The sequence below is a fragment of the Dromiciops gliroides genome, chromosome 1, assembly GCF_019393635.1.
Source record: "Dromiciops gliroides isolate mDroGli1 chromosome 1, mDroGli1.pri, whole genome shotgun sequence".
Classification (NCBI taxonomy): Eukaryota; Metazoa; Chordata; class Mammalia; order Microbiotheria; family Microbiotheriidae; genus Dromiciops; species Dromiciops gliroides.
This window is the reverse complement of record NC_057861.1, coordinates 33,200,946-33,225,406: the sequence shown is the minus strand read 5'-3', so window position 1 is coordinate 33,225,406 and position 24,461 is coordinate 33,200,946. Positions and strand designations below refer to the sequence as shown.

At 43.6% G+C, this 24,461-nt stretch overlaps 1 protein-coding gene across 1 annotated transcript in view; it reads right to left on the bottom strand.

Moving 5' to 3' along the window:
- The window catches only part of DNAH10 (dynein axonemal heavy chain 10), a 139,153-nt gene that overhangs the window by 84,011 nt on the left and 30,681 nt on the right, over positions 1 to 24,461 (bottom strand). The window contains exons 10-25 of the mRNA XM_043979641.1: positions 24,229 to 24,427; positions 22,357 to 22,551; positions 19,276 to 19,446; positions 18,024 to 18,200; positions 17,605 to 17,772; positions 16,947 to 17,122; positions 16,053 to 16,204; positions 12,116 to 12,280; positions 9,682 to 9,889; positions 9,161 to 9,317; positions 7,197 to 7,673; positions 6,931 to 7,089; positions 4,277 to 4,393; positions 3,332 to 3,434; positions 2,625 to 2,803; positions 677 to 888 (exon numbers count right to left, since the gene is read on the bottom strand). Coding sequence (XP_043835576.1) covers positions 677 to 888; positions 2,625 to 2,803; positions 3,332 to 3,434; positions 4,277 to 4,393; positions 6,931 to 7,089; positions 7,197 to 7,673; positions 9,161 to 9,317; positions 9,682 to 9,889; positions 12,116 to 12,280; positions 16,053 to 16,204; positions 16,947 to 17,122; positions 17,605 to 17,772; positions 18,024 to 18,200; positions 19,276 to 19,446; positions 22,357 to 22,551; positions 24,229 to 24,427 — 3,015 coding nt within the window. The remainder of the gene's footprint in view (positions 1 to 676; positions 889 to 2,624; positions 2,804 to 3,331; positions 3,435 to 4,276; positions 4,394 to 6,930; positions 7,090 to 7,196; positions 7,674 to 9,160; positions 9,318 to 9,681; positions 9,890 to 12,115; positions 12,281 to 16,052; positions 16,205 to 16,946; positions 17,123 to 17,604; positions 17,773 to 18,023; positions 18,201 to 19,275; positions 19,447 to 22,356; positions 22,552 to 24,228; positions 24,428 to 24,461) is intronic.

Here is a 24,461-nt window from a genome sequence, read left to right as displayed (position 1 = left end):
ATCTGGAGATCCCACTAGCAGATATATACTCCAAGGAGGCCAAAGACAGAAAGAAAAGGCCCGTGTGAAGAAAATGTTTTAGTAGCACTTTTTAAGCATGTTTATTCCCCTAAAACTCAGAACAAGGTGAATGCCCTTGAGTCAAGGAATGGTTGAACAATCTGTGGCATGTGAAATAGGATGAAATATTATTACAGTGGAAAGAGCACTGAATTTAGAGTCAGAGGACCTGAATTCAAATCTTGCCTCTTCCATGTACTATCCATATAACCTTGGGCAAGTCCCAGAATCTCTCAGGGCCTCGGGGTTGGACTGGATGACCCCTAAGGTCCCATTCAGCTCTAATCAATAACTCCCATGATCTTTATAAGCCCCATTGAGCTATAAGGAATGAAGTCCAAAAATTGAGGAACAGGGAGAAACATGGGAAGACCAGTATGAACTAATGGAAGGTAAAGAAAACACAAGTAGGAGACATAAATATTATAAAGACATAAACAAAAACACTCTGGGTGGCTGAACTCAGATTAATGGCAATCTGCAATATCAGCCTCAGTACAGAGATAGGGGACCACTGTGGCTGAATGTCATATACACTGTCAGTTTCTTCATCTGTAAATTGTGGTGGGGGAGGGGGGTGTTTAAAATTGAAGGCCTACAATGGAATAGAACAGACCTCTCTCTTAAAGCTTCATTCTTCAAGTCCAGAAGCAAAGGAATGGAATCTTTAAACGCCTTCATTCTAGTTTCCAAGTAAAAGGCGACTGTCAGGCTTCGCACCTGCCGGGGAAGTTTTCTAAGGGCTCTGAGGTAGTTCTCAATTCCTTCCTGAAGAAACTGGACGTTCAGATTAACCCACAGGGTCTGAGACCATTCCTCTTTGGCAGCCTGTGGAAACACAGCAGTCCAGTCAACAAGATATCCTTTGGACAACCAACATAAATTTAATAGAAAAATCTAATTTTCACTGTCATTTTTTTTTCACTTATAATTTAAAAAAAAAAAAAAGATTTCATGGGGCAGCTAGGTGGCGCAGTGGATAGAGCACCGGCTCTGGAGTCAGGAGTACCTGAGTTCAAATCCGGCCTCAGACACTTAACACTTACTAGCTGTGTGACCCTGGGCTAGTCACTTAACCCCAATTGCCTCACTAAAAAAAAAAAAAAGGTTTCTGGGGCAGCTAGGTCACTTAACCCTCATTGCCCTGCCAAAAAAAAAAATAAAAATTTCTGGGTTTGAGCTTCACAAGCGCATGCCCATTATAAGGAAGAACAATAAGCAACAGGCCTAAAAAACAAGGTTTTTGAGCTTCCAAAGAGGCAAAAATGAATGGGTTTTTTTGTTTGTTTTTTGTGGGGGTTTTTGGGGTGAGGCAACTGAGCTTAAGTGACTTCCCCAGGGTCACACAGCTAGTAAGTGTCAAGTGTCTGAGGTCTGATTTGAACTCAGTTCCTCCTGACTCCAGGGCTGGTGCTCTATCCACTGCTCCACCTAGCCACCCCCAAAAGGATGTTTTTTTAAAACAATCACCGCATATAAAGTACTCTGCAAACTTTAAAGCTCTATGTAAATGTCAGTTATCTTCTCAATAGTAAATCTTAGCCCAACAGGCTTACAAAACTAGACTGCGCACTCTATTAGCTTAGAATCCATTCCTTATTTAAACTGAGACTTCTCCCATAACCTTTCACACGGTGCTCCATCCACAGCAGCCAGGCAGATGTTTGTGGATTTGAATTAAGAGGAATTGAGGCTCCTCTCCCAGTCCTGACAGGGAAAGAGAGAATAGCCTTGTTCTGCTTATGCCCAGGCCTCAGTGGAGGATACCAGGAACTGGATTTAGGCTGGATGTCAGGAAGAACTTCCTAACTGGGCTGCCAAGGGAAATGACCTTTTACCCCTACGCGAAGTCTGCAAGTAAAGGCTTCCCAACCAACTGCTGGGGATGCTCTAGTTATCCCTGTCCAAGGTACTGGTTGGGCTTGGTAGCAATTCCAACTCCCAAACTGCTTGGCTCTGTATTGTGGGCTAAACTCACACTGATGTGACTGAATTTAGTTAAAACATATGATGTATGCATGCATTTTATAATCCACATGATACCAGAAAAAAGAGCTGACTATATTTTTTGCATTTCAACTATTTTGGGGAGGGGGGGTTAGTGTAGACAAGTGGTGTCAAACTCAGATAAGGATTCCTGGCAGGGAGGAGTGGGGGCACATGTTGACTTGGAAAACCTCAAAATAACATTATCTATGTTGTATTGTATTTTTTTCATTCTGTTAAATGTTTCCCAATTACATTTTCATCTGATTGAGGCAGCGCTCAGAGTTACCATGAGTTGGACATCTCTGGTGCCGACAATAGCCTGAATCATCTTGATGATTATCCACATGAAGCGTCAAGATGACCTCTGACTTACTCCCTGGGATCTACAAGCCAAGGCCTGGTTTGCGCAGCACACAGCCCTTTATCCCACCCCACCTCCCAGCTCCAAGAAAAGAAAATAGAAAGTCTTAGAAAACAAAGATCGGGAAGCCCCGTCCTGGTCTTGGGGTGAGCCTAATGTCTGCGAAGCTCGGGTATTCCCAGCTTTTCTCCACCCACCCACGGGGGTCACTTGCCTTCTGTGCATGATAAATGTCATAGATTTGCCTCAGCCCGGCTATTTCCCTCTGTACTTGCAACAGCTCCGGGTACATCGTAATTGGAAGGTCAAAGAGCTTTTCCGCGTTAGCCAGCTCCTGACGGTTTCTTTCATGCTTCACCAGCTCCTTCTCAAACACAGCTAAGAGTTCCATCCCTGAAAAGAGGTTCATGAAGTTCCCAATCACAACCAGGGCTGCTCCTTGCCTCAGATACTCCACCTGCCAACTCTGAGGATTTTCCCTGGCTGTGTCCCATACCTAGAGTTCTCACCCTCCTAGTCTTGCCTCCTCACTCTCTTGGCTTCCCTCAAATCTCATTGAAAATTTCACCTCCTACAAGAAGGTGACTCCAATCTCCCTCGATGCTAGTGGTTTTCTTCTGGTGATTATCTCCAATGTATCCCGTATAATCTTGTTTATAGACAACTATCTGCATGTTGAATCTCCCAGTAGACTAGGAGTGAGAACAGTGTATGGCACATAGTAGGCATTTCATAAATGCTTACTGACAACTTGACTCTTGGGTTCCATATTGACATCTATTATAAGTATCTCAGAAAATGAGATCAGAGAAATACTTCTGTGCCTGGAAAACTATCTGGTGATTTCATGACTGTTTCTCCCATAAAATTCTGACCCATAACCCACTTGAGTATCTCAAGCATGTCCAGCCATTTCCTCACCTTTATCGAGATCCTCACCAACAGAACCAGGGCCTTCCCTATAAAAACGTCTCGCAAAGTCCTTTATCTCGTGGCTGTAGTCAGCAATTTCAGTGCGAGTGATCTGAAAAAAAGCAACTTGGACCATTAGTTATCATAATGATGATGAGAATACCTCCCATTTGCATAACATCTGACAGTTTTTAAAGTTGCTTTTTTTTTTTTGGTGAAGCAATTGGGGTTAAGTGACTTGCCCAGGGTCACACAGCTAGTAAGTGTTAAGTGTCTGAGGCCGGATTTGAACTCAGGTCCTCCTGAATTCAGGGCTGGTGCTCTATCCACTGTGCCACCTAGCTGCCCTAAAGTTGCTTTTTTTAAAGAAGATTTAAGCACTCTCCTCGCATAACTATTGAGGGATCAGGGGAATGCATCACTGCTCTCATGTTACAGATGTGGAAACTGAGGCCTAGAAGGATTAAAAGGTAATATTTTTAGCTTCAAGATTTGAAAAGCACTCCCATGAGGTCGTTTAATCCTCAAAACAACCCCGTTTTATATTCTATCTCCATTTTCAGGATGAAGAAATGGAAACCCAGAAAGGTTAAATGACTTTCCTAAGGTCAGGCAGCTAGGACCTGAGGCAGGATTTGAATCTAAGTCTTCTTTATTTTATTTTATTTTTTGGTGGGGAAATGAGGGTTAAATGACTTGCCCAGGGTCACATAGCTAGAAAGTGTCATGGGTCTGAGGCCGGATTTGAACTCAGGTCCTCCTGCATCCAGGGCCGGTGCTTTATCCACTGTGCCACCCAGTTGCCCCCAAATCTGAGTCTTCTTGACTGCCTGTACATTAGTCCACTCCACACTGTGCTGCCCCAGGCTTGTTCCACTGTGCCAGAGCCAGAGCCCATCCCTTCATTTTTCCTTTTTCTATCTTTGTACTTACAATGTAAAACCAAAAAAGTACCTCTGTAAATGTCTTCTTTATCCCCCCCAGACAGTGTTCAACTTCCACTGATTCGGCAAACAGGTTTTTCCATATGTCCTCAATTTGGGAAGCTAGTTCTCCCTCCGCTTCACTAGGCTGGTGAGAAACAAGGCATAGAATCGATGGGAAAGTCTTCGGAGTACCTGCCTCCAATAGGGGCTTACTTCCTGACCCTCTCATTCTTCAGTCAGGACTTATTTTCTGGTCCTGGCTGCACAGAATCCCAGGACATGCTGCATGAAGGACTGTTCCAACCATGGTTTGAGCTCCAACAACCTGGACAGAGTCAGGTTTGCCACTTACATTATTTCTGCTATGTGCTGGCCAGTGCACCCCCAGCTAAGGGACTGGAAGTCATGTCCCCAAAGCCCCACAAGAGAGCAGTGAGTTCAGTCACAACATCAGAGTTCTGCTAATCTCTCCCACCCTATAAAAAATATAAACTCCTTTGTCTGGCCTTTCAACCCTTCCACCATCTGAGTCTAGACTTCCTCCCTTCTTTTTGTTTTTGTTGTTTTTGTTTTTGTGGGGCAATGAGGGTTAAGTGACTTGCCCAGGGTCACACAGCTAGTAAGTGTCAAGTGTCTGAGACTGAATTTGAACTCAGGTCCTCCTGAATCCAGGGTCGGTGCTTTATCCACTGTACCACCTAGCTGCCCCCAACTCCTGCCTTTCTTGACAATGTTATTGCTCTTTGTCCACACTACATTCTGCCCCAATTGGACTGTTTGCCTTTCGTCACACACCACCTCTCATCTCCCATTGCCGTGCCTTTGCACTGACTGTCCCCCATGCCTGGAATGCTTTCCCTCCTCACCTCTGCCCCTTGAGATCCTTCAAGTACCACCTCCCACAGGAAGTCTTTCCTCATCACCCTTCCCCAAGTGAAATTACTTTGCACATATTTGTATTCACTTAGAGACACGGGTTATTGCACCACCGCTCTGCCCCAGTAAAGTGGAAATTCCTTGAGAGCAAAGACTTTTTTCTCTTTGTATCCCCATTACCCAGCACATAGTAGGCACTTAATAAATATTTGTTGATTGATAAAAAGAGAAGAACAGCTAAGGGACTGTTGAACATCTACATTCACTTAAAGAATAAACTTTGCATTTCGCCCTAAATGGGGCTTGAACAGCTGCAAACTTCTCCATGACGATGGCCTTGTCCAGCTTCCACAGGGGGCGGTAGCGCTTCCACTTGTGCAGGTACTTCATGTGCACTCCGCAATAGAGTTTTTGCCTTAACTCTGTCCAGCACCTGTTACTGTGAGTGAGAACATGACATCCCACTCCTCGGAGCTCTGGGGTCTGTAAAGTGCTCTCCCTGGGAGACAGGTACTACTAGCAGTACCATCACCTCCATTTTCTAGCAGAGGAGATGGTGCCTCAAAAACAGAAGAAGACTGTGAATATACCAAAGGCACACAGGTAGGATGGGGTGGGGGCGACTCGGGGCAGGGACTCCTAACTCCTCTAAGTTAATGCTGTGTTGGTAGCAAGGCCAACAGACAAACATAGTCAATTAATTAACAGGTTACTGATCACCTGGTGGTGGTGGTCAGTCGTTTTCAGTCCTGTCTGACTCTTCCTGACCCCATTTGGGGTTTTCTTGGCAGAGATACTGCCATTTTCTTTTCCAGCTCATTTTACACATGAGGAAACTGAAACCAACAGGATGAAGTGACTTGCCCAGGGTCACACGACTAATAATTGTCTGTGTCCAGACTGGAAATCAGGAAGATGAGACGGCCTAACTCTAAGCCCAGCGCTCTGTGCACTATGGCGCCACCTAGTGACCTTTTACTGATCACCCACTATGCATTCTATCCAGCCCAATGTAGCTACTGAGGACACAAATGAAGTCAAGGCACAGTTTCTTTCTCTCTCTCTCTCTCTCTCTCTCTCTCTCTCTCTCTCTCTCTCTCTCTCTCTCGTATTTTTTTTTTTACCAAAATTGTCATTTCACCGAAAGGTCCTCCGCAATCTGCCTTCCATTCTTTACTTTGTATCTCCCTCCGTTCTCCTGTCTCTCTCTCTCTCCTTCTCTACCTTCCTCTCTCCTCCCTCCCTCCTCCTCCTCTCCTCCATGATCTCTCTTTCATCTTTCTCACTGTCTCCTCCTCCTCCTCCTCTTCCTCCTCCTCCTTCCCCCTTCCCATACTTTCCCTCTCTCTGGTTCTTAACCTGGTCTATGGATAGATTTGAGGAGAGGGAGAGCGTCCATAAACTCAGACGAAGAAAAAAAAATCCGATCTTTATTTCCCCCAAACTCTAACTGAAATTCAGCATTTCCTTCCACTCTAAATTTAAAAACAACAACAACAAAAGCATGATTCTGAGAATGGCTTCGTCAGACTGCCAAAGAGGTCCCTGACAGTCAGTAAGCATTTATGAAGCACCTACTGTGTGCCGGCACTGTGCTAAGCACCCGGGAGCCAAAGAGAGACAAAAGAGAGGCCCTGCCCTAGAAGGGCTCACAAACTAGCGGAGGAGGCAATATGCGAATGCCTAAGGCTGTACCCAACAAGGACACTAAGATGATGGGACCTGGGGGCGGGAGAACCGCACACCATCCACCGTCTTTCTGAAAACAGTCCTGGCTGTGTGGGCCAGTCCCACGGCGTCACTTACATAGAGGTCGTACATCGCCATGGTCCGGTATCTCTCCTGAATATCCCTAAATCTCAGCTCCACTGAAAACGACTGGCTTCTAATGTCGGCGATCGTCGCAAGGACAAATTTGAGATCCTCCAGACTGGTGGGCGGCCTCTTGAGATTTTTGGCCATCGTCTGTAAAGAAAAGGTTGGGAGTGCGAGCCTGTGGGCATCGTGAGCGAGAAAAGAAGACTAGGATGTCTGAAATGGCTCCCAGAAAGGGGAGCAGAACAAGCGCGTACCTCGAGCTCCTCGTGCAGCAGGAAGAGCTCTTCCTTGGCCGACTCGCTAAGAAGCCTCCCCAGGGACACCACCCAGGACTTGGCGCTCTCCTGCACCGTGTAGGCCAGCGGCCCCAGCTGGAGGCGGATGCACTGCTCGTCCTTGATCAGGGACTGCCGCGTCACTTCGTTGGCTATCTTCGAGTAGAACTGCAGCTTGTCGTCGTAGGCCACGCAGGGGGGCTTCTTGGCTGCAAACTTCTCCATGACGATGGCCTTGTCCAGCTTCCACAGGGGGCGGTAGCGCTTCCACTTGTGCAGGTACTTCATGAGGTTGACCAGGACCCGATGCACATTCTGGGGGATCATGATGGCCTGCTCCATGATCTGAGGGTTCATGAACACGTCGTCGTAAAAACTCACTGTGACGAGTTCCTCCTCCTCGCCTTTCTGGGGGGGACATTCGATGCAGCTACCATTCATCCATCGGACAAAATGCTAGAGATGCAGGGGAAAGAGGAGAAAAGGTGTTGGGGCACAGGCTTTGAGGTCGTCATTGCTTTATTTGTTTTGTTGGGCGATGAGGGTTAAGTGACTTGCCCAGGGTCACACAGCTATTAAGTGTCAAGTATCTGAGGCTAGACCAGAACTCAGGTCCTCCTGAATCCAGGGCCGATGCTTTATCCACTGTGCCACCTAGCTGCCCCCCTCCCCACCCCACCCCACCCCACCCCCCTCATTGCTTTTGGGTTTTTGTTTTTTGGTGAGGCAGTTAGGGTTAAGTGACTTGCCCAGGGTCACACAGCTAGTAAGTGTCAAGTGTCTGAGGCCATATTTGAACTCAGGTCCTCCTGAATCCAGAGCTGGTGCTCTATCCACTGCACCACCTAGCTGCCCCCCCCATTGGTTTTGTTTTTGTTTTTGTTTTTGTTTTTTGTAGGGCAATGAGGGTTAAGTGACTTGCCCAGGGTCACACAGCTAGTAAGTGTCAAGTGTCTGAGGCCGGATTTGAACTCAGGTACTCCTGAATCCAGGGCCGGTGCTTTACCACTGTGCTATCTAGCTGCTCCCCCCCCCATTGGTTTTAATGCTGACAAATGAATTTTATTTATTAAGAACATAGATTCTTTTTTTTTTTTTTTTAGTGAGGCAATTGGGGTTAAGTGACTTGCCTAGGGTCACACAGCTAGTAAGTGTTAAGTGTCTGAGGCCGGATTTGAACTCAGGTACTCCTGACTCCAGGGCCGGTGCTCTATCCACTGTGCCATCTAGCTGCCCCAAGAACATAGATTCTTAAGGTGGGGGAGAGGGAGGCGGAGAAGAGTGGCCCATGAACTTGGATGAGAAAAAAAGTAACAAGTTTATTTTTACTAACCTCTAACAGAAATTCAACAAATTCAATTATTTAAGAATACAACTCTGGGCAGCTAGATAGCACAGTGAATAGAGCACCGGCCCTGGAGTCAGGAGTACCTGAGTTCAAATCCGACCTCAGACACACTTACTAGCTGTGTGACCCTGGGCAAGTTACTTAACCCCAGTTGCCTCACTAAAAAGAAAAAAAAAATGCAACTCTGAGCACCAACCTTAGAGTCAGAAGGACCTGAGTTCAAACCCGGCCTCAGACACTTGACACTTACTAGCCTTGTGACCCTGGGCAAGTCACTTAACCCTCATTGCCCCATAAAAATACAAACAAAAAAGAAAAACAAAACAAAAAACCCTCTGAGAAGGAGTCCATAGGGTTCACCAAACTAACTTGCCCATGGGGTCCAGGACACACAAAAGAATTCCTGACTGTGAATGATGTCATCTGGGGTACAACGTCAATCTGATGCCAGGCTGTACCCCCACCCTCCCCAAATGAGACCTCTTTGAAAGGAAAAAAGAAACAAGTGGGTACATGAAGACCAGACTTGGTCAATCTAAAAACAGACACGGGATTTAAGGCTAGAAGGCAGTTATGAGGCCATCCCAGTACTCACCTTAGTGACTTCTACACAGTCTCTGACACAGTGGACGCACAATTTGTCTATCTCGTTTGCACTGGGATGAAGGATTATCTCTGGAGCACTTAAAATTGTTTCAGTTTGGAATAAAGGGACATTCCCAAGAACTAAGCTGTTGAATGACTGCAAATTCCTGGCGGGGGAGAAAGAAAAAACAGCCTTAGTTGGGCTACCAGCACTCGTTTTTATAGTCAATTCTCCATGAAGCAAAGGAAGGATGGACAAGGAAATCAGAAAGCTGAGTATGTCAAGCCCAGTCATTGAAGTCTCATGCTCAGAGAGTTGTGAACGTCCTTGGCACCAGGGGTTCATTTCTGTGAAGTCCAGGGGGTCTGGACCCACGATTTCAAGGTAGGAAGGCGGGTCCCATCTCTCAAGCTCCATGGAATCACACTAAGAGGGCAAGAGATGCCTGCTAGGTCCCAATGTAGAAGCAAGAGTTTACAAATAAAATAACTTAAATAAGCTAGACCAAGGTTTTGAGGAGATTCACTTACTTTAGGACTAATCTTGTCAAGACATCGTAAATTTTGTTTTCCCAATACAAATAGTAGTGAGCCAGTTTGGGGGCTCGGCCCGTGTTTGTGTGGATCACTAGGCCCTCCACTTTGGTCAGCAGCGGTCCTATGGCCAGGTATTTTCTGACCATATGCTCCACATCTTTGGCTCTTTCCCGTTCAATAGATTCAAAGAATTCCTTCACACCTGCAAAAGAGGTCCCCAGTTTACCATTATATATTAATAACAGAAAACTTTAATGTCCTTTTAGTTATTTTTTGTTATAAAACTGATTATATTCATTAATAATTTTTCAAAGAAAATGTTATGATCATTTTTTTAAAGTGAAGCAATTCCATTAAAAAAGCCTCACATCTTTACAACTAAAAAATAATTTCTGCGAAAGCAATTCTTTTGAAAGCCGTGGGAGAGAGAAAACAACATCTTTTCCTTTAGAAAACAACTTAATCTGTTTTCTATGTGGGAGAGTCTGATCTGAGGCCTTGTTGCAAGTCTTCCACTGAAGACCCCATTTTCCTGTTTGTTTCCTCCTGGGTAACTGACTCCCAGCTAGCACAAGTTCATCATCCCTCTACCTTTATTCTCACATTCTCTTAAAATGACAGTTAACAGGGGGCAGCTAGGTGTCGCAGTGGATAAAACACCGGCCCTGGATTCAGGAGGACCTGAGTTCAAATCCGGCCTCAGACACTTGACACTTACTAGCTGTGTGACCCTGGGCAAGTCACTTAACTCCCACTGCCCCACAAAAAAAAAAAATTACAGCTAACATATACAATCTCATTTGATACAACAACTCTCATTCACTTATTCAAACATCCATTCATTCACACATTAGGCTATTGACTTTGCATGTATCCTGGATTTACTGATCTGTGAGCATCTGACATCCCCACCTCCCCCAACAGAATCTAAGCTCTACCTTTCTATTTGTGTAAGGGGGGGCAGCTAGGTGGTGCAGTGGGTAGAGCACCGGCCCTGGAGTCAGGAGGACCTGAGTTCAAATCCAGCCTCAGACACTTAACACTTACTAGCTGTGTGACCCTGGGCAAGTCACTTAACCCCTATTGCCTCACTAAAAAAACAAAAAACAAAAAAAGAGCCCATCCATGTGTACAGAAATCAATCGTTTATGGTCTTTGGCCTCTGGGTGAGCCCAGGGAGCTATCGGTCATCCTTTCATTTCTTACCGACTAATCTAAAGGTCCCTGGACAATGAACCATCCCTCCATATTCAAGGATAAGCCAACGTTTGGTAATATGGTCATTCTTGATACTACAAGTGTGTCCAAAACAACAAAAGCTTCCAACTTGAGTACAAACGGTATTCCTAGAACCTGAGATTTGGGAAGGACATCAGCAGCCAGCTGAACATGCCATCTCCTTTCTCCTCTTCCTCCTCCTCTTTATCTTCCTCTTCCTCCTCACCTACCACCTTCCCACCCCAGAGAAATCTCCACCCTGACATCTGCTCTCTTGATCAACAATTCCTCCAGGGACCATTTTAGAAAACATCCCAGCCATACTTCACTCTGGACTCACTCTCCAGACTCTTCCTTCTCAAGTCCTGCTTATAGGCATTGTCTTTTCCCACTAGAATGTAAGCTCCTTGAGGGTAGGGACTGTCTTGTCTGCGAGGATCTGGATCCCTAGCATTTAGCACAGTAACTGGCACATAGTAAGCACCGACACTCACATAACACAGCGTCAAGGTCTTTCACCCTCCTAGTTGTTGTCTTCCGGACACTTTGCAGCTTATAAATTACTTTCTTAAACCATGGTACCCAAAAGTAAGCCCAGTACTCCAGAGGAGGTTTGGGGGGCTCTCACCTCCCTGTTCCTGGAAGTTAGGCCTCTCTTTGTGCACCCCTTCAGGATGTCACATCACATACTTGGCTCACACTGAGCTGGTAGCACAGCTGCCATCTATTTTGTACTTGCGTGGTTCAGTTTTTGTGCCTGTGTGTACAACTTCCTATTGATCCCTAATTCATCTTGTTAGATTCATCACAATGCTCTGGTCTGTCAAATTCCTTTTGACCAAGGTCAGATTCCTGGGGTTCAGTTCTCCCCTTTCTGTTTGGTCATCCGAGTTCTGAAGCCATCTGACTGGATTCCTGTCCAACTTATACCTCTCCATCTTCTCCACAAGAATAGTATAAGATTCTTTAACAAAAGCTTTGGGGGCAGCTAGGTGGTGCAGTGGATAGAGCACCGACCCTGGAGTCAGGAGTACCTGAGCTCAAATCCAGCCTCAGATATGTGACACTTACTAGCTGTGTGACCCTGGGCAAGTCACTTAACCCTCATTGCCCCACAAAAAAAAAATAAAATAAAATAAAAAAAAAAGGACAAAGTTATAGCAAAAGGTTATTTCATTCAGAAAATAGAGAAATAAAAGGTCAAACCTACCAGGAAGTTCTTTATCATTTTTAGGAGCTGAGAATTTAAAGAGATTTGCTGCTTCTATTAATGCAAGCCTAGATGCGATATCTTCAGAATTTTTATGAATCTGGTGTACAAGAGACTCAAATTTCCCCATGGCTTCCTTACACCGGAAGAGGTAGTCAGCAATACCTGTGTTTTTAAAGAAAGGCATTTATTTATTTTTTTCTGCTATCATTTCCTATACTTCTCACCAACTTATATGGAACCCAATTTGTGATCGCTACTATTCCTTAATAAGGAAAGACACAGGATTATTAAATTCAGACAAAGCGATGTTCCACCCGTTAGCAGAATCATTACTATATGAAGATATGAGAGTAAAAGCTGTCCTGCAGAGGGTCTGCAGGGAAGCAAAGATAAGCATGGTACTGCTCAGCACTCTTGGAGAATGGAGATGAGGTCAGAGTCACATTATCCTAGGTACATAGTAAGAAAATACTTCAGAAGCCGTCAATTCCAACCCCCTCATTTTACTGATGAGGTAACTGAGGCCTAGAGAGATTCAGTGACAAAGACAAGGTCAGAGACCTAGTAAGGACCTGATGCAGGATTTGGATAAATAAGCAGATATTTTAGACCTTTCTTCCTATTTGTGTTAAAACCCTGGCTGCGGTTTAGATCAACATCTCATGTTATCCACCTATCTATCTATCTATCTATCTATCTATCTATCTATCTATCTATCTATCTATCTATCTATCTATCTATACGTATACATATATATACACACACATACACATATGTAGGCATATATAAACCCACATGTATACCATATGTGTATGCATGTATATGTGAGTATATGTATATATATATATATATATATATGCCAATAAAAGTTCCAAATGAGTAGATAATTTAGACGTAAAGGGTGATATCACAAGCAAATTAGTGGAGCATGGAAGAAATTACCTGTCAGATTTATGGATAGGGAAGAGTTCATGACCAAACAAGATTAGGAAGGATAATGGACAATTTTGATTATATAATTGTTTAAAATTTTGTATAAAAAAACCAAGTGACTAAAATAATTAGATAAGTGGGAAATTAGGGTGCGTGTAGGGAGGTGGTCGGGAGAATTGCAGTGTGTCTCTGATAAAGATCTCATTATTAAGATGGGGGGGGCAGCTAGGTGGCACAGTGGATAGAGCACTAGCCCTGGAGTCAGGAGGACCTGAGTTCAAATCCGGCCTCAGACACTTAACACTTACTAGCTGTGTGACCCTGGGCAAGTCACTTAACCCCAATTGCCTCACTTAAAAAAAAAAAAGATGTATAGGGAACTGAGTCAAATTTATAAGAATAAGACCCATTTCCCCAACTGATAGATGGTCAAAGAATATAAATAGGCAGTTTTCAGAGGAAGAAATCAAGCTATCAATAAACATATAAAAATAATTAATGAGGGGGCAGCTAGGTGGCACAGTGGATAAAGCACTGATCCTGGATTCAAGAGGACCTGAGTTCAAATCCAGCCTCAGACACTTGACATTTACTAGCTGTGTGACCCTGGGCAAGTCACTTAACCCCCATTACCCCACCAAAAAAAAAGATTATAAAAATAATTACTGATTAGATAAATGCATATTAAAATAACTCTGAGGTGCCACCTCACATCTATCAGATTGGCAAAGTTTACGAAAAACAAAAATTTAAAAAGCTGAGGCAAGGAAGGGTGGAGAACAGGCACATCAATGCACTGTCTGTGAAACTGTGAACTGTTCTAGCCATTCTGGAAAGCAATTTGCAGCTATGCTTAAAAACCTTTGACTTAGCAATGCCACTACCAGGTCTATACTCCAAAGAGATCAAAAAGGGCTGTAAAAGGACCAATGGGCACAAAATTATTTATAGCACTTCTTTTTATGGTGGCAAAGAATTGGAAAATGAAGGGGTATCCATCATTTGGGGAATGGCTAAACAAGTTATAGCATATGTACATGACGGAATGCTATAAGAAATGGGGAATGGGGTGGTTTTTAGAAAAACCTGGGAAGACTTGTATGAAGTGATGCAAAATGGAGTAGAACCAGAAGAACAATTTATACAATACTAACAATACCATAAAGATAAACAACTAAAAGACTTGGGAATACTGATCAAAAAGTGCTACCCATCTCTAGATAAAGAGCTGATGTACTCAGAGTACAGATAGCAGCAACTTTTTTTGACAAAGCTAATACAGGGACTTCTTTTGCTTCTCTATACAATTTTTTTTTGCAGGGCAATGAGGGTTAAGTGACTTGCCCAGGCTCACACAGCTAGTAAGTGTCAAGTGTCTGAGGCTGGATTTGAACTCAGGTCCTCCTGAATCCAGGGCAGGTGCTTTATCTGCTGTGTCACCTAGCTACCCCCTCTCTATACAAGTTTTTCATGGATTTTCTTGCTTTCAGAATTTGGAACTGAAAATGAAATAAAATTTAATTAAAAGAAGGCCCTAGCTATCTTATCCTTTGTCCCTTTGAGATAATAACGTTGGGGATGGGAGTGGAGGGAAGGATAGAAAGCACCTAGTGAAAAAAACTGAGATTCAGTATTCAGAACTGCTAGGACTGACATTAATATTGCCTGTGTTGGTTGAAATGAGCCAAATGGGTCCCCTGCAAAGTATTGTGACAATAAACTCTTGCACGTTTTATTCTGGATGGGCCACCCTCAGTATGATTTTGGTCAGCCAACCATTTGCATTAGGATGCAAAAGCATGCATTACCCTCTGTTTCTGTCTCAATGCCCCAAAGGTCTTTTGTTCGTTTTGGCCTCACATTCCTCAATGTTCAGAGGGCTGTGGTCTCCACAAGACCAATGGACTCATAGACAGGATACCTATCTGAAGGATCCTTCCCACTGCCGTGGCCAAAGGACAGATGAGAACATCTTTAAGGAAAGGCTAAATGCCCACTTGGGAGGTGTGCTATTATGGGGATCCTTCAACACTGGAGACAATTGCTGGCTCTGTCATTACCCACATAACGAGCCAAGTTTTTCCTATACAGAAGGGAATGCCATGACCTTCCATCTCTGGATTATTTCTTTCTTCATGGACCTACATCCCAGCTGTTGGCACAAATTGATGGAAACAACAGCAGCCCTCAAAGTTGCCACACCTTCAGTTGGCAGTGCCCAGGGCTCATTTCAGCTGTCATGTCCATTTATCTCATCATGAAAACATGAACCTGGTCAGTGCACCCTAGAATTAAATCCCAACAAATCTGATTTCAAATAAATATGTTTTGTTTTTGTGGTATGACCACTGATTTACTAAAAAAAAAAAAGTCATCCATTTAGGAAGTGTTTCCTGCTAAATGTTGAAGAAAATGAGTGAACAAAGACCATCTCTCTTGTATCCAAAAAGGCCCCTAAATCTGTTTTGTGGGCTCTAAAAATTGAAACATCATAAATCAAGTTTTATCTATAATTCTATGTTCAATGGAACCTATTTTATGAACACTCAAACATTCTTAACAGCAGTTATGTTGCCTTGCAGAAAAAAAACTATATTAAAACATCACAGGGGGCAGCTAGTTGGAGCAGTGGATAAAGCACCAGCCCTAGATTCAGGGGGACCTGAGTTCAAATGCAGCCTCAGACACTTGACACTTACTAGCTGTGTGACCCTGGGCAAGTCATTTAACCCTCGCTGCCCGGCAAAAAAAACAAAACAAAACAAAACAAAACATCATAGACGATTAGTTATTGTAAAATTCTATCTAAAAGTAAATAAGTGGGGCAGCTAGGTGGCGCAGTGGATAGAGCACCGGCCCTGGATTCAGGAGGACCTGAGTTCAAATCCAGCCTCAGACACTTGACGCTTACTAGCTGTGTGACCCTAGGCAAGTCACTTAAACCCAATCGCCTCACCAAAAAAAAAAAAAAAAAAGGAAATAAGTACATGTATTACATTACCCAATGAATTCCAGTTCAATCTCTTATATCCAGCCCTGAACACTCTTGATAGTTCCTGGGATTGATCTTCAAGAAGAGATGTCTCTGCTTCATTTAATGTCCCCAAAAGTGTATAATAATGATCCAACATATGCCTTATTCCTTCTGTGTACCTAGATAGCGACAGACATTGGAGGGTGTAATTAAAATTCATGTCATGGATGGGTTCCCCAAAAAGTGTGTTAGCTAGCCAAATATTTAACCCCAGGAAAAAATGTTCATTCCCTCATCCCTCCTTTCAATATCAGTCCCAGGAAGTGATTTGGGAAGGATACAGTCTTTACTGGCAACTCTCATCCAGAATACTTTCTTCCTACCATGACCCCTTTTAACATGATTATCTGCTTCATAGGACCAGAAGCCATCCATCTGTCCCAATGTCCTCACATTACAGAAGATGATATTGAGATCTAGAGATACTAGTGAGTTGTCCAACATGACAGAGGTGATTAGAAACAGGAACAGGCCTCAGAACCAAGACCCATGACCTCAAATCTGCTGTTCCTCCTGACGCCCCACACCGCCCCTCCTCCACACATACCCTCTCCCTTGGCCCTTACTCCTGGACCACCTTGAGCTGTTCTTTCATAATCTCATGTGTTACAAAGTCATCATTTCCAAAGCCAGAACAGTTCACTGTAATCTTCAGTATGCTTCTGCACCAGGCACAAAAATAGGACCTGTGAGAATTAACTGAAGCCACAAGTGAGCTACACGTTCCTCAACCTGGCTAACAAGTCAGCCAAGGCTACTGTTGTTAAGTAGGGAAAAAACTCCCCTGTGGAAAAAACCAAGGTTGCCCTGTCTCCTATATTGAACATCACCAAGTTTTCTTCCCCCAAAAAATATTCTTACCTAAGAAATTTATCCTCCTGAAGAGCAACATTCCTGGCTAATTCAGGCACAATAAACCCCAGCTGTTCCATATATTTTGTTTCATTAATAATCTCTTTAAGAGCAGGAGAGAAATTGATAATAAAATAAGTCCCCTTGTCTGTGGTTGTCTCAGCATCATCACTGACCAAAAGTGACTATGGAAGAAAAAATGTATAATTGAATGAATGGAATCAAGGGGACAGTAAGACATGTATTTGACAAGGACAAATGTACACTGAGTTCATCGTCTGACACCTTACAAACTTAGTCCATTTAAAAATGTCAAAGGCTGAAGGGGAAATGCATTCCATGGGGTCACACGTGGCCTCCTTTTCCATCTCCTCATTCTCTTTTCCTTACTCTGACTTCTTCGTGCCCTGGCTTCTCTCTTTAACTATTTTTTTTGGTGGGGTAATAAGGGTTAAGTGACTTACCCAGGGTCACACAGCTAGTAAGTGTCAAGTGTCTGAGGCTGGATTTGAACTCAGGTCCCGCTGAATCCAGGGCCAGTGCTTTATCCACTACAACACCTAACTGCCCTTTTCTTTAAACTTTTAAAATACAGATAGCTTTCATTAAGAGAAGCAAACAAAAACCCCAAATCATGGTGCATAAACAATGGAAAGGAGACTCCTACCGGTCCTCCATAATCTGGGGTTGAGTATCCAGTCACACGGGCTTTCGCAAGCAGACTTTTTTTCAGAAGGGATGGCAGACTCTGCTCTGTCCAATCTCTCCATATCTCGTATTTCCTGTCTTCGTATTCCTTCATTCTCCTGCCCACCTCCAGATATTTTTGTTTTACCTATTAAAGGATTTCAGTTGTAGTTAGAAGGACAGAACTGATCCAGTACTGACAATCCACTGGAAATGGAAACTACATTTTATCTGGTTTTGGTTTTGATTTTTGGAGGGGAGTTTGCAGGGCAATGAGGGTTAAGTGGCTTGCCCAGGGTCACACAGCTAGTAAATATCAAGTGTCTGAGGCCACATTTGAACTCAGGTCCTCAACTACGTTTTATGTGAAACACAGTAACAGATGCAAAAGCAGCTTACTTCTCCTCCTCGATCACTGTCCAGCATCTCTTCTACTTCCTGAAATCTAAGGATAGTGTGCTTAATCCGGTAAAAGAGGGACCGCTCCCAATATATTGCACCAGCTACTGGGGGATGGTTCTTGTAGAGGGGTGGGTTTTCAAGATTCAGAACAAATAAGCGATTAATTATGTCAACCTGCAAAGACAAAATCAAAAAGTATCTGGTGATTGATAAACATCATGTTCCTGTGAATAATAGATCTGGGACCAGAAGGGACCTGAGAGGTCATCCAGTCTAACCCCCTCATTTTATAGATGAGGAAACTGATGCCCTGGGGAGAGGGGGCACAAACTTGGTCTGCTCCAGGTCATGTAAGCAGTTAAGTGGCAGAATCAGGATTTAGACCTAGACTCAGACAACTGTGTCGAGATAATGGAATGGGATAGATGAGATTTAGCAGATACTCAGGGGCCCACCTGGAGATTAATTTAAACTGATTGGATTGTATAAAGCGGGCTGATTCCTGAATGGATTAGTGGCTGACTTCTAGTTAAGCACATCTGGCTGGTACTTAAGGGTACTTAAGAAAGTAATTGTTCTCAGAAGCTAACAACTTTGAACTTTGACCACCTTCGGGCCCAGTGAACCAATCAGCTTGAAGAACCTCCCATTTCTGGAAGGAGAACAGGAAGGAGGAAGCGGAGGATGCAAGAGAGATCCGCATGGTGGCAGAGGACTTCAAAAGTGAAAGCTAGACAAGTTTAGGATTGCCAGGTTATAAGAAATCTCTTCTCAATCTTTCTCTTTCTCTTACTATCTTTCGATAAACCCTTAAAAATCCTAAACTCGTTTATCAGTGATTTTAGTCAGTTTCCCCCAAAAAATGGGGGGACAGATTAGAACCCACATTTAGAAATTTAAATTACACACAACTATGGTGAAAAAGGTCCAAGATAAAAAAGCACTGTGTCCCATCTTCCTTTTGGATCCAAAAACATATCTAGTACGTTGCTCAGATCATAGCAGGCACCCAATCAATAACTGCAGAATTCCTTGCCTATGTTAACAAATCTATTTTGTTCTGACTATATAACTTGAGTTTTATATTATAATATCATATATTATCGGGGACATTTTGTTCCCCAGATTTGGATTTCTCTTCACAAAGAACAGCCCTGAAGCTATTTGCTGAGCCTCCTTTTGTATACTTTTGACTGCTTGAGATGCTTAGGGGGCACAGGGTGCTGGCTTAAACGCTGCCTCAAATTACCTCTTTACAGTACTGTGCCAAGATGTCATTGAACTTCATCATCATCTGCTTATTTATAGCCTCCCGGGAACGAATGTGCTTGAACTTCAAGAGCATGTCAAAAGCAGCTTCTGCGGAGCGGAGAGTCTTAAAGGATTCGTCAATAAAGCTCTTTGCTTCTTTCTCAATAACCTGCCGAAAAGACAAGTTGGACAAATTACCTGCCTGCACAGAACTAAGGAAGGCAAGAATGGGGAGCCTAGATAAGAACACTGGAGCTGATGGAAGTCATTTCGGGACTGCTTTCATCAAAATGCTCCTCAGCTTCCTCGTCCTGGCACCTAGATGATGCCAACTTCTTGAATACTCTGCCAAGCTGGAAGGATTGGAAACACAGGCCTAGTGATAGATGATATGTCTATTATCTACGGAACAACCCCTCCCCTCTCTATATTACTCATCACCACAAGACTAGATGCCAAGAGATGGTTCTTGGGGGCCACAGAAACTCATGAAGATGCCTTCTCTGCCATGGCATGTGGCAGTCACAGGCTCCAAGGATTTAGAGCGGGAAAGGACCAGACCACAGAGAGCTCCCAGTCCCAACCTCTGATTTTACAAATGAGGACACTGACTTCCCCAGGTCACACAGCCAGGAAGCGGCAGATTCAGGTGCCCTTCTCACCACGCCATGACATAGTCACAGATCTTTTGAAATGATGAAAACCAGGGGCACCTAGGTGGCACAGTGGATAAAGCACCAGCCCTGGATTCAAGAGGACCTGAGTTCAAATCCGGCCTCAGACACTTGACACTTACTAGCTGTGTTACCCTGGGCAAGTCACTTAACCCCCATTGCCCTACAAATAATAATAATAATGAAAACCAGTTTCACAGCTAATGTGAAGTAGAAGCTGAGATTAAAGAAGGCAACGTCCATCACACATCTACGAAAAATCCAGGGCCTGAGTTAACACATTATCTGTGTGTTGGCTGCTGATGCACATGGTGTTAAGTATAAACAGAAGAAAACAAATATAGACCCACACGTCTGCAGTTTACCACACCCAACTGCTCCAGTCCTCAAACACCAAACGTCTACTGGACATTTCCACCTGCATTCCTGAAAGCATCTCAAGCTGAACAGCTCCAAAGCCCAACTCCTTTTCTTTCCTCCAAAACTTTCCCCTCGGGGCAGCTAGGTGGCGCAGTGGTAAAGCACCAGCCCTGGAGTCAGGAGTACCTGAGTTCAAATCTGGCCTCAGACACTTAAACACTTACTAGCTGCGTGACCCTGGGCAAGTCACTTAACCTCAATTGCCTCACTAAAAAAAAAAAGAAAGAAAGAAAAAGAAAAAAAGAGAAGAATCATCAGCAGAATTTTGATTGGGTGATCAATGTGGATCTCGAAGGAGGAGAGGTGGTAGAAGACGAGAAGGGGCAGTGAGGAGTAAGAACCATTCCAATTCCCCCACCTAGACCCGTGAGTCAGGAGTCGTGAGGGAAGGTGCAGTTGGGGCTGGAAAGGTTGGCCAGGGAGTCTGTGTTAGGGAAGGAGCCAGGCTTAATGGAGAAGTCCAACTGTAGAAAGAATTGGGAAAGGAAAAGATTTCAGATGAGAGCGAGTTTGTTAGCTCTGGAGCAGTCCTTCCAGAGAGCAGAGTAGAAGGGGTAGTGAGCCTTAGGGTGGGACACCAAGAGGGAGGAGTAGAAGTGACTGAACAGTGGAGGTCAGGGAATGAGGTTTGGATGGTGATGGCTGGCGGTTCAGAATTAAAGAAAATCTGGAGTCCTACTTCATATAGAAGTCCTTCTGCATCAGACTGGCAAAGCTCACCACAAAAGCGAAATGTGAATAAGCCAAAGGAAAGCAATTTGGAACTATCATTCAGGAAGTCTATAAGCATTTATTAAGCACCTACTATGTGCTAAGAACTAGGGATACCAAGAAAGGCAAAAGACAGGCCCTGCCCTTGAAGAGCTTACAGTCTAATGGGGGAGATGGCATATAAACAAATACATCCAAACAAGCTAAACTAAACTCTGTATATGCTTTAACCCTACAATATTACTTCTAGGCAGAAACACCTAAAGACATCCAAGAAAGAGGAAACAGATTCATACGTACAAAAATATTGGTAGCAGCTCATTTTGTAGTGGAAAAGAGCCAGAAATTAATGGAGTGCCTATCAATCTGATTATGGCTGAACAAATTATGGTATAAGAATGTAATGGGGGCACTAGGTGGCGCAGTGGATAGAGCACCGGCCCTGGATTCAGGAGGACCTAAGTTCAAATCCGGCCTCAGACACTTGACACTTACTAGCTGTGTGACCCTGGGCAAGTCACTTAACACCAATTGCCTCACAAAAAAAAATAATAATAATGTAATGGAATACTATAAGTGCTAGAAGAAATTACTAAAAAGATGGTTTCAGAGAAACCTGAGAAAATTTGCATGAACTGATGCAGAGGGAAGTAACCAGAACCAGAGGAACAATTTACACAATAACGGCAGTATTGTTAAAACAAACTACCTTGAAAGCCTTAAGAACTCTGATCGATAACAAGCAACCACAATTCCAGAGGACTCATGATGAAACATTCTATCCAACTATTGACAAAGAGGTGGAGAACTCAGGCCAATGGAGGACTTGTTTTGTTTGACTCCATGTTTTTTACAAGGCTTTTTCTTTTCCTTTCTTTTTCTCTTTTTACCAGGAGAACAGAATGAGTGGGAGAGAGAACCTATTTTTGTTCATTAAAAAAAAAATTGGTTCTGTTTGAAGTTGTACCTCCTGGAAGAACCAAATGCTATATTGTGACATTTTTGTCTCAGGCAACAGGAAGGAAAATGGTAATAATTCTTTAGTACTATCCATTACGTCACTTTGCTATGAATAACCCCTTCTTTTCTAGCAATAATAAAGTGAAAAGCCCCAACTTTAACCCTACCACCACCACTATTATACTATATTCTCCCTATAAGTCTATATATGCATTTCCATTCATGTGAAATAAAATTTTAAACTTAACATGAGAATAGGTTTTTAAGCTAAAATATATATTTAGTAAAATAAAATCCTTAGATTGGCTTCTTACCAGGACTTCAATCTTGAAATCTTCCATAACATACTTCCAGAACTGGGAACACTTGATGCTAAAGGGGTCAAAGGTTAGTACTTCCATGGGACTGACAAGACCATCCACCCTGCAAAGGACATCATCGATACGCTTCGGATCACCAGTCACAGCTTTCAATTCTGGACCAAATATGTTGTAAAATTCTTCAATAACCTGTTAAATCCAAGAGCAAGAAAGTCACGTTTGTGGCATCCTGCTGTTTCACAAATAGACCATCTCTAGAGCATGTGCCCTAGTTCTTTTATGCTAATCCCCAATTGGTCTTATCTCCCCACTGAAGCAGGCCAGGGAAGACTTTTACTTGTGATACTTTATAAGCAGGTAGTCCAGCCTGTGATTGAAAAATGCATCTAAAAATTTCCTAATTCAACTTTATCGGCAGATAAATTGTTCTCCTCTCAAACTCTGGATTACTGAGATTTTTTTTTTTTTTTGGTTAAAGCAACATCTTATAGATGTGCCTGTTTTCCTTGCCCCGACCCAGACACAATGGCCCACTTTCATGGGACCACAGAGCCAGATGCATCTTGGAGGCTGAGTCCAACCCTCTCATTTAACAGATGAGGAAACTGAGGCTCAGTGAGGTTAAGTAATCTGCCCATGGTTGGTATCTCAGGCAAGATTCAAACTCAGGTCTTCCTGAATCCATGTCCAGCACTCTCTCCTGCTACCTCAACCTTATACACCTCTTCTCTAAATGAGGAATGGTGTGGAGACCAACCTATTTCTCAAGTAGTCTGTACCAACTTAACCCAGTATTGTTTCCCCAGTTGATCCCAAGTGTGAAACACTGAGTGGGTCCATGGGATGCGAGACGTAGTTCTGGAAAGTATCTGAGGCACACAAAGGTTCACATAACTATGGTGAGATTTGAACCCAGGTCTTAAATCCAAGTCCAGTGCCCTGTCCACTACTAAGAAAACCCATCTTCCACACACATGGATTCTCTCCTTTTTTTTTTTTTCCTTCCAAGGACATCTTGGAAAGAACTAAGCAGAAAGTAATTTGAATCCAATCCAATCCAGCACTTGTTTATCAAACACCTACTATGCACAAGACACTATGCCAAGATCTGGGGATACAAAGGCAAAAAGGAGAGCAGTCCCTGCCCTCAAGAAGCTTACATTCTACTGGGAGGATGCAACATGTAAACAAGTATGAAGATGGTAACTGGAGGAAGGAGCAAGAAAGCACCCACAGCTAAAGAAACCCAAGGGGATTCCCATTGGAGGGGGAATTGACATGGTGAACTTGGCCCATCCCCACTGTAAATCTGGAGGCAAAGAGAGCAGCCAGGGGCCTGTACTAAGTATTTACAGAACATCACCTTCTGAGCTCAGGGACTGGGTCATCTTGCACTTCACAATATCTCCTGGATTATCGCCTTCAACTAGAATGGAAACCACCCACGTGACATCTTTAAAAAGGGAAGAAAGGTGGCAGAAACTAAGCCAATATGAACTATGCAGAAGGAAAGGTCATTGTCCGTGCTCTTCCATTGGGAGCCATGGTGCAAAGCTGCCCCATAATAAACTGTTTCTGACTCCTAACTTCTCACTGGGAAGGCCATAAGGCTCAGTTAGTCTGCAAGCATTGCAAAAGTAGACACGGGGGCAGCTAGGTGGCGCAGTGGATAGAGCACCGGCCCTGGAGTCAGGAGTACCTGGGTTCAAATCCGGCCTCAGACACTTGACACTTACTAGCTGTATGACCCTGGGCAAGTCACTTAACCCCAACTGCTTCTAACACACACACACACACACACACACACACAAACTTGATCAGTCTTACTTTTTTTTAAACATATTACTTAAACCTAGACCTCTCTACCTGTAAAACATCATACAGATCTTGACAGATTGTAGCCATGTAATCTGTTCTTTCGAATAAACGTTTCCTATCAAATTCCCATCGTGGTTCTCTTCCCGATGCTTCAATCTTGGCTCGGACATCAAAATAAGACTTTTTCCACAGCAGAAGAGTGTTCTTGGCCTCAGCCACCTTGGTTTGTGCAGATGCTCGACTCTCTCTGTCAGTTAAAAAAAAAAGTTAGGTTATTATTA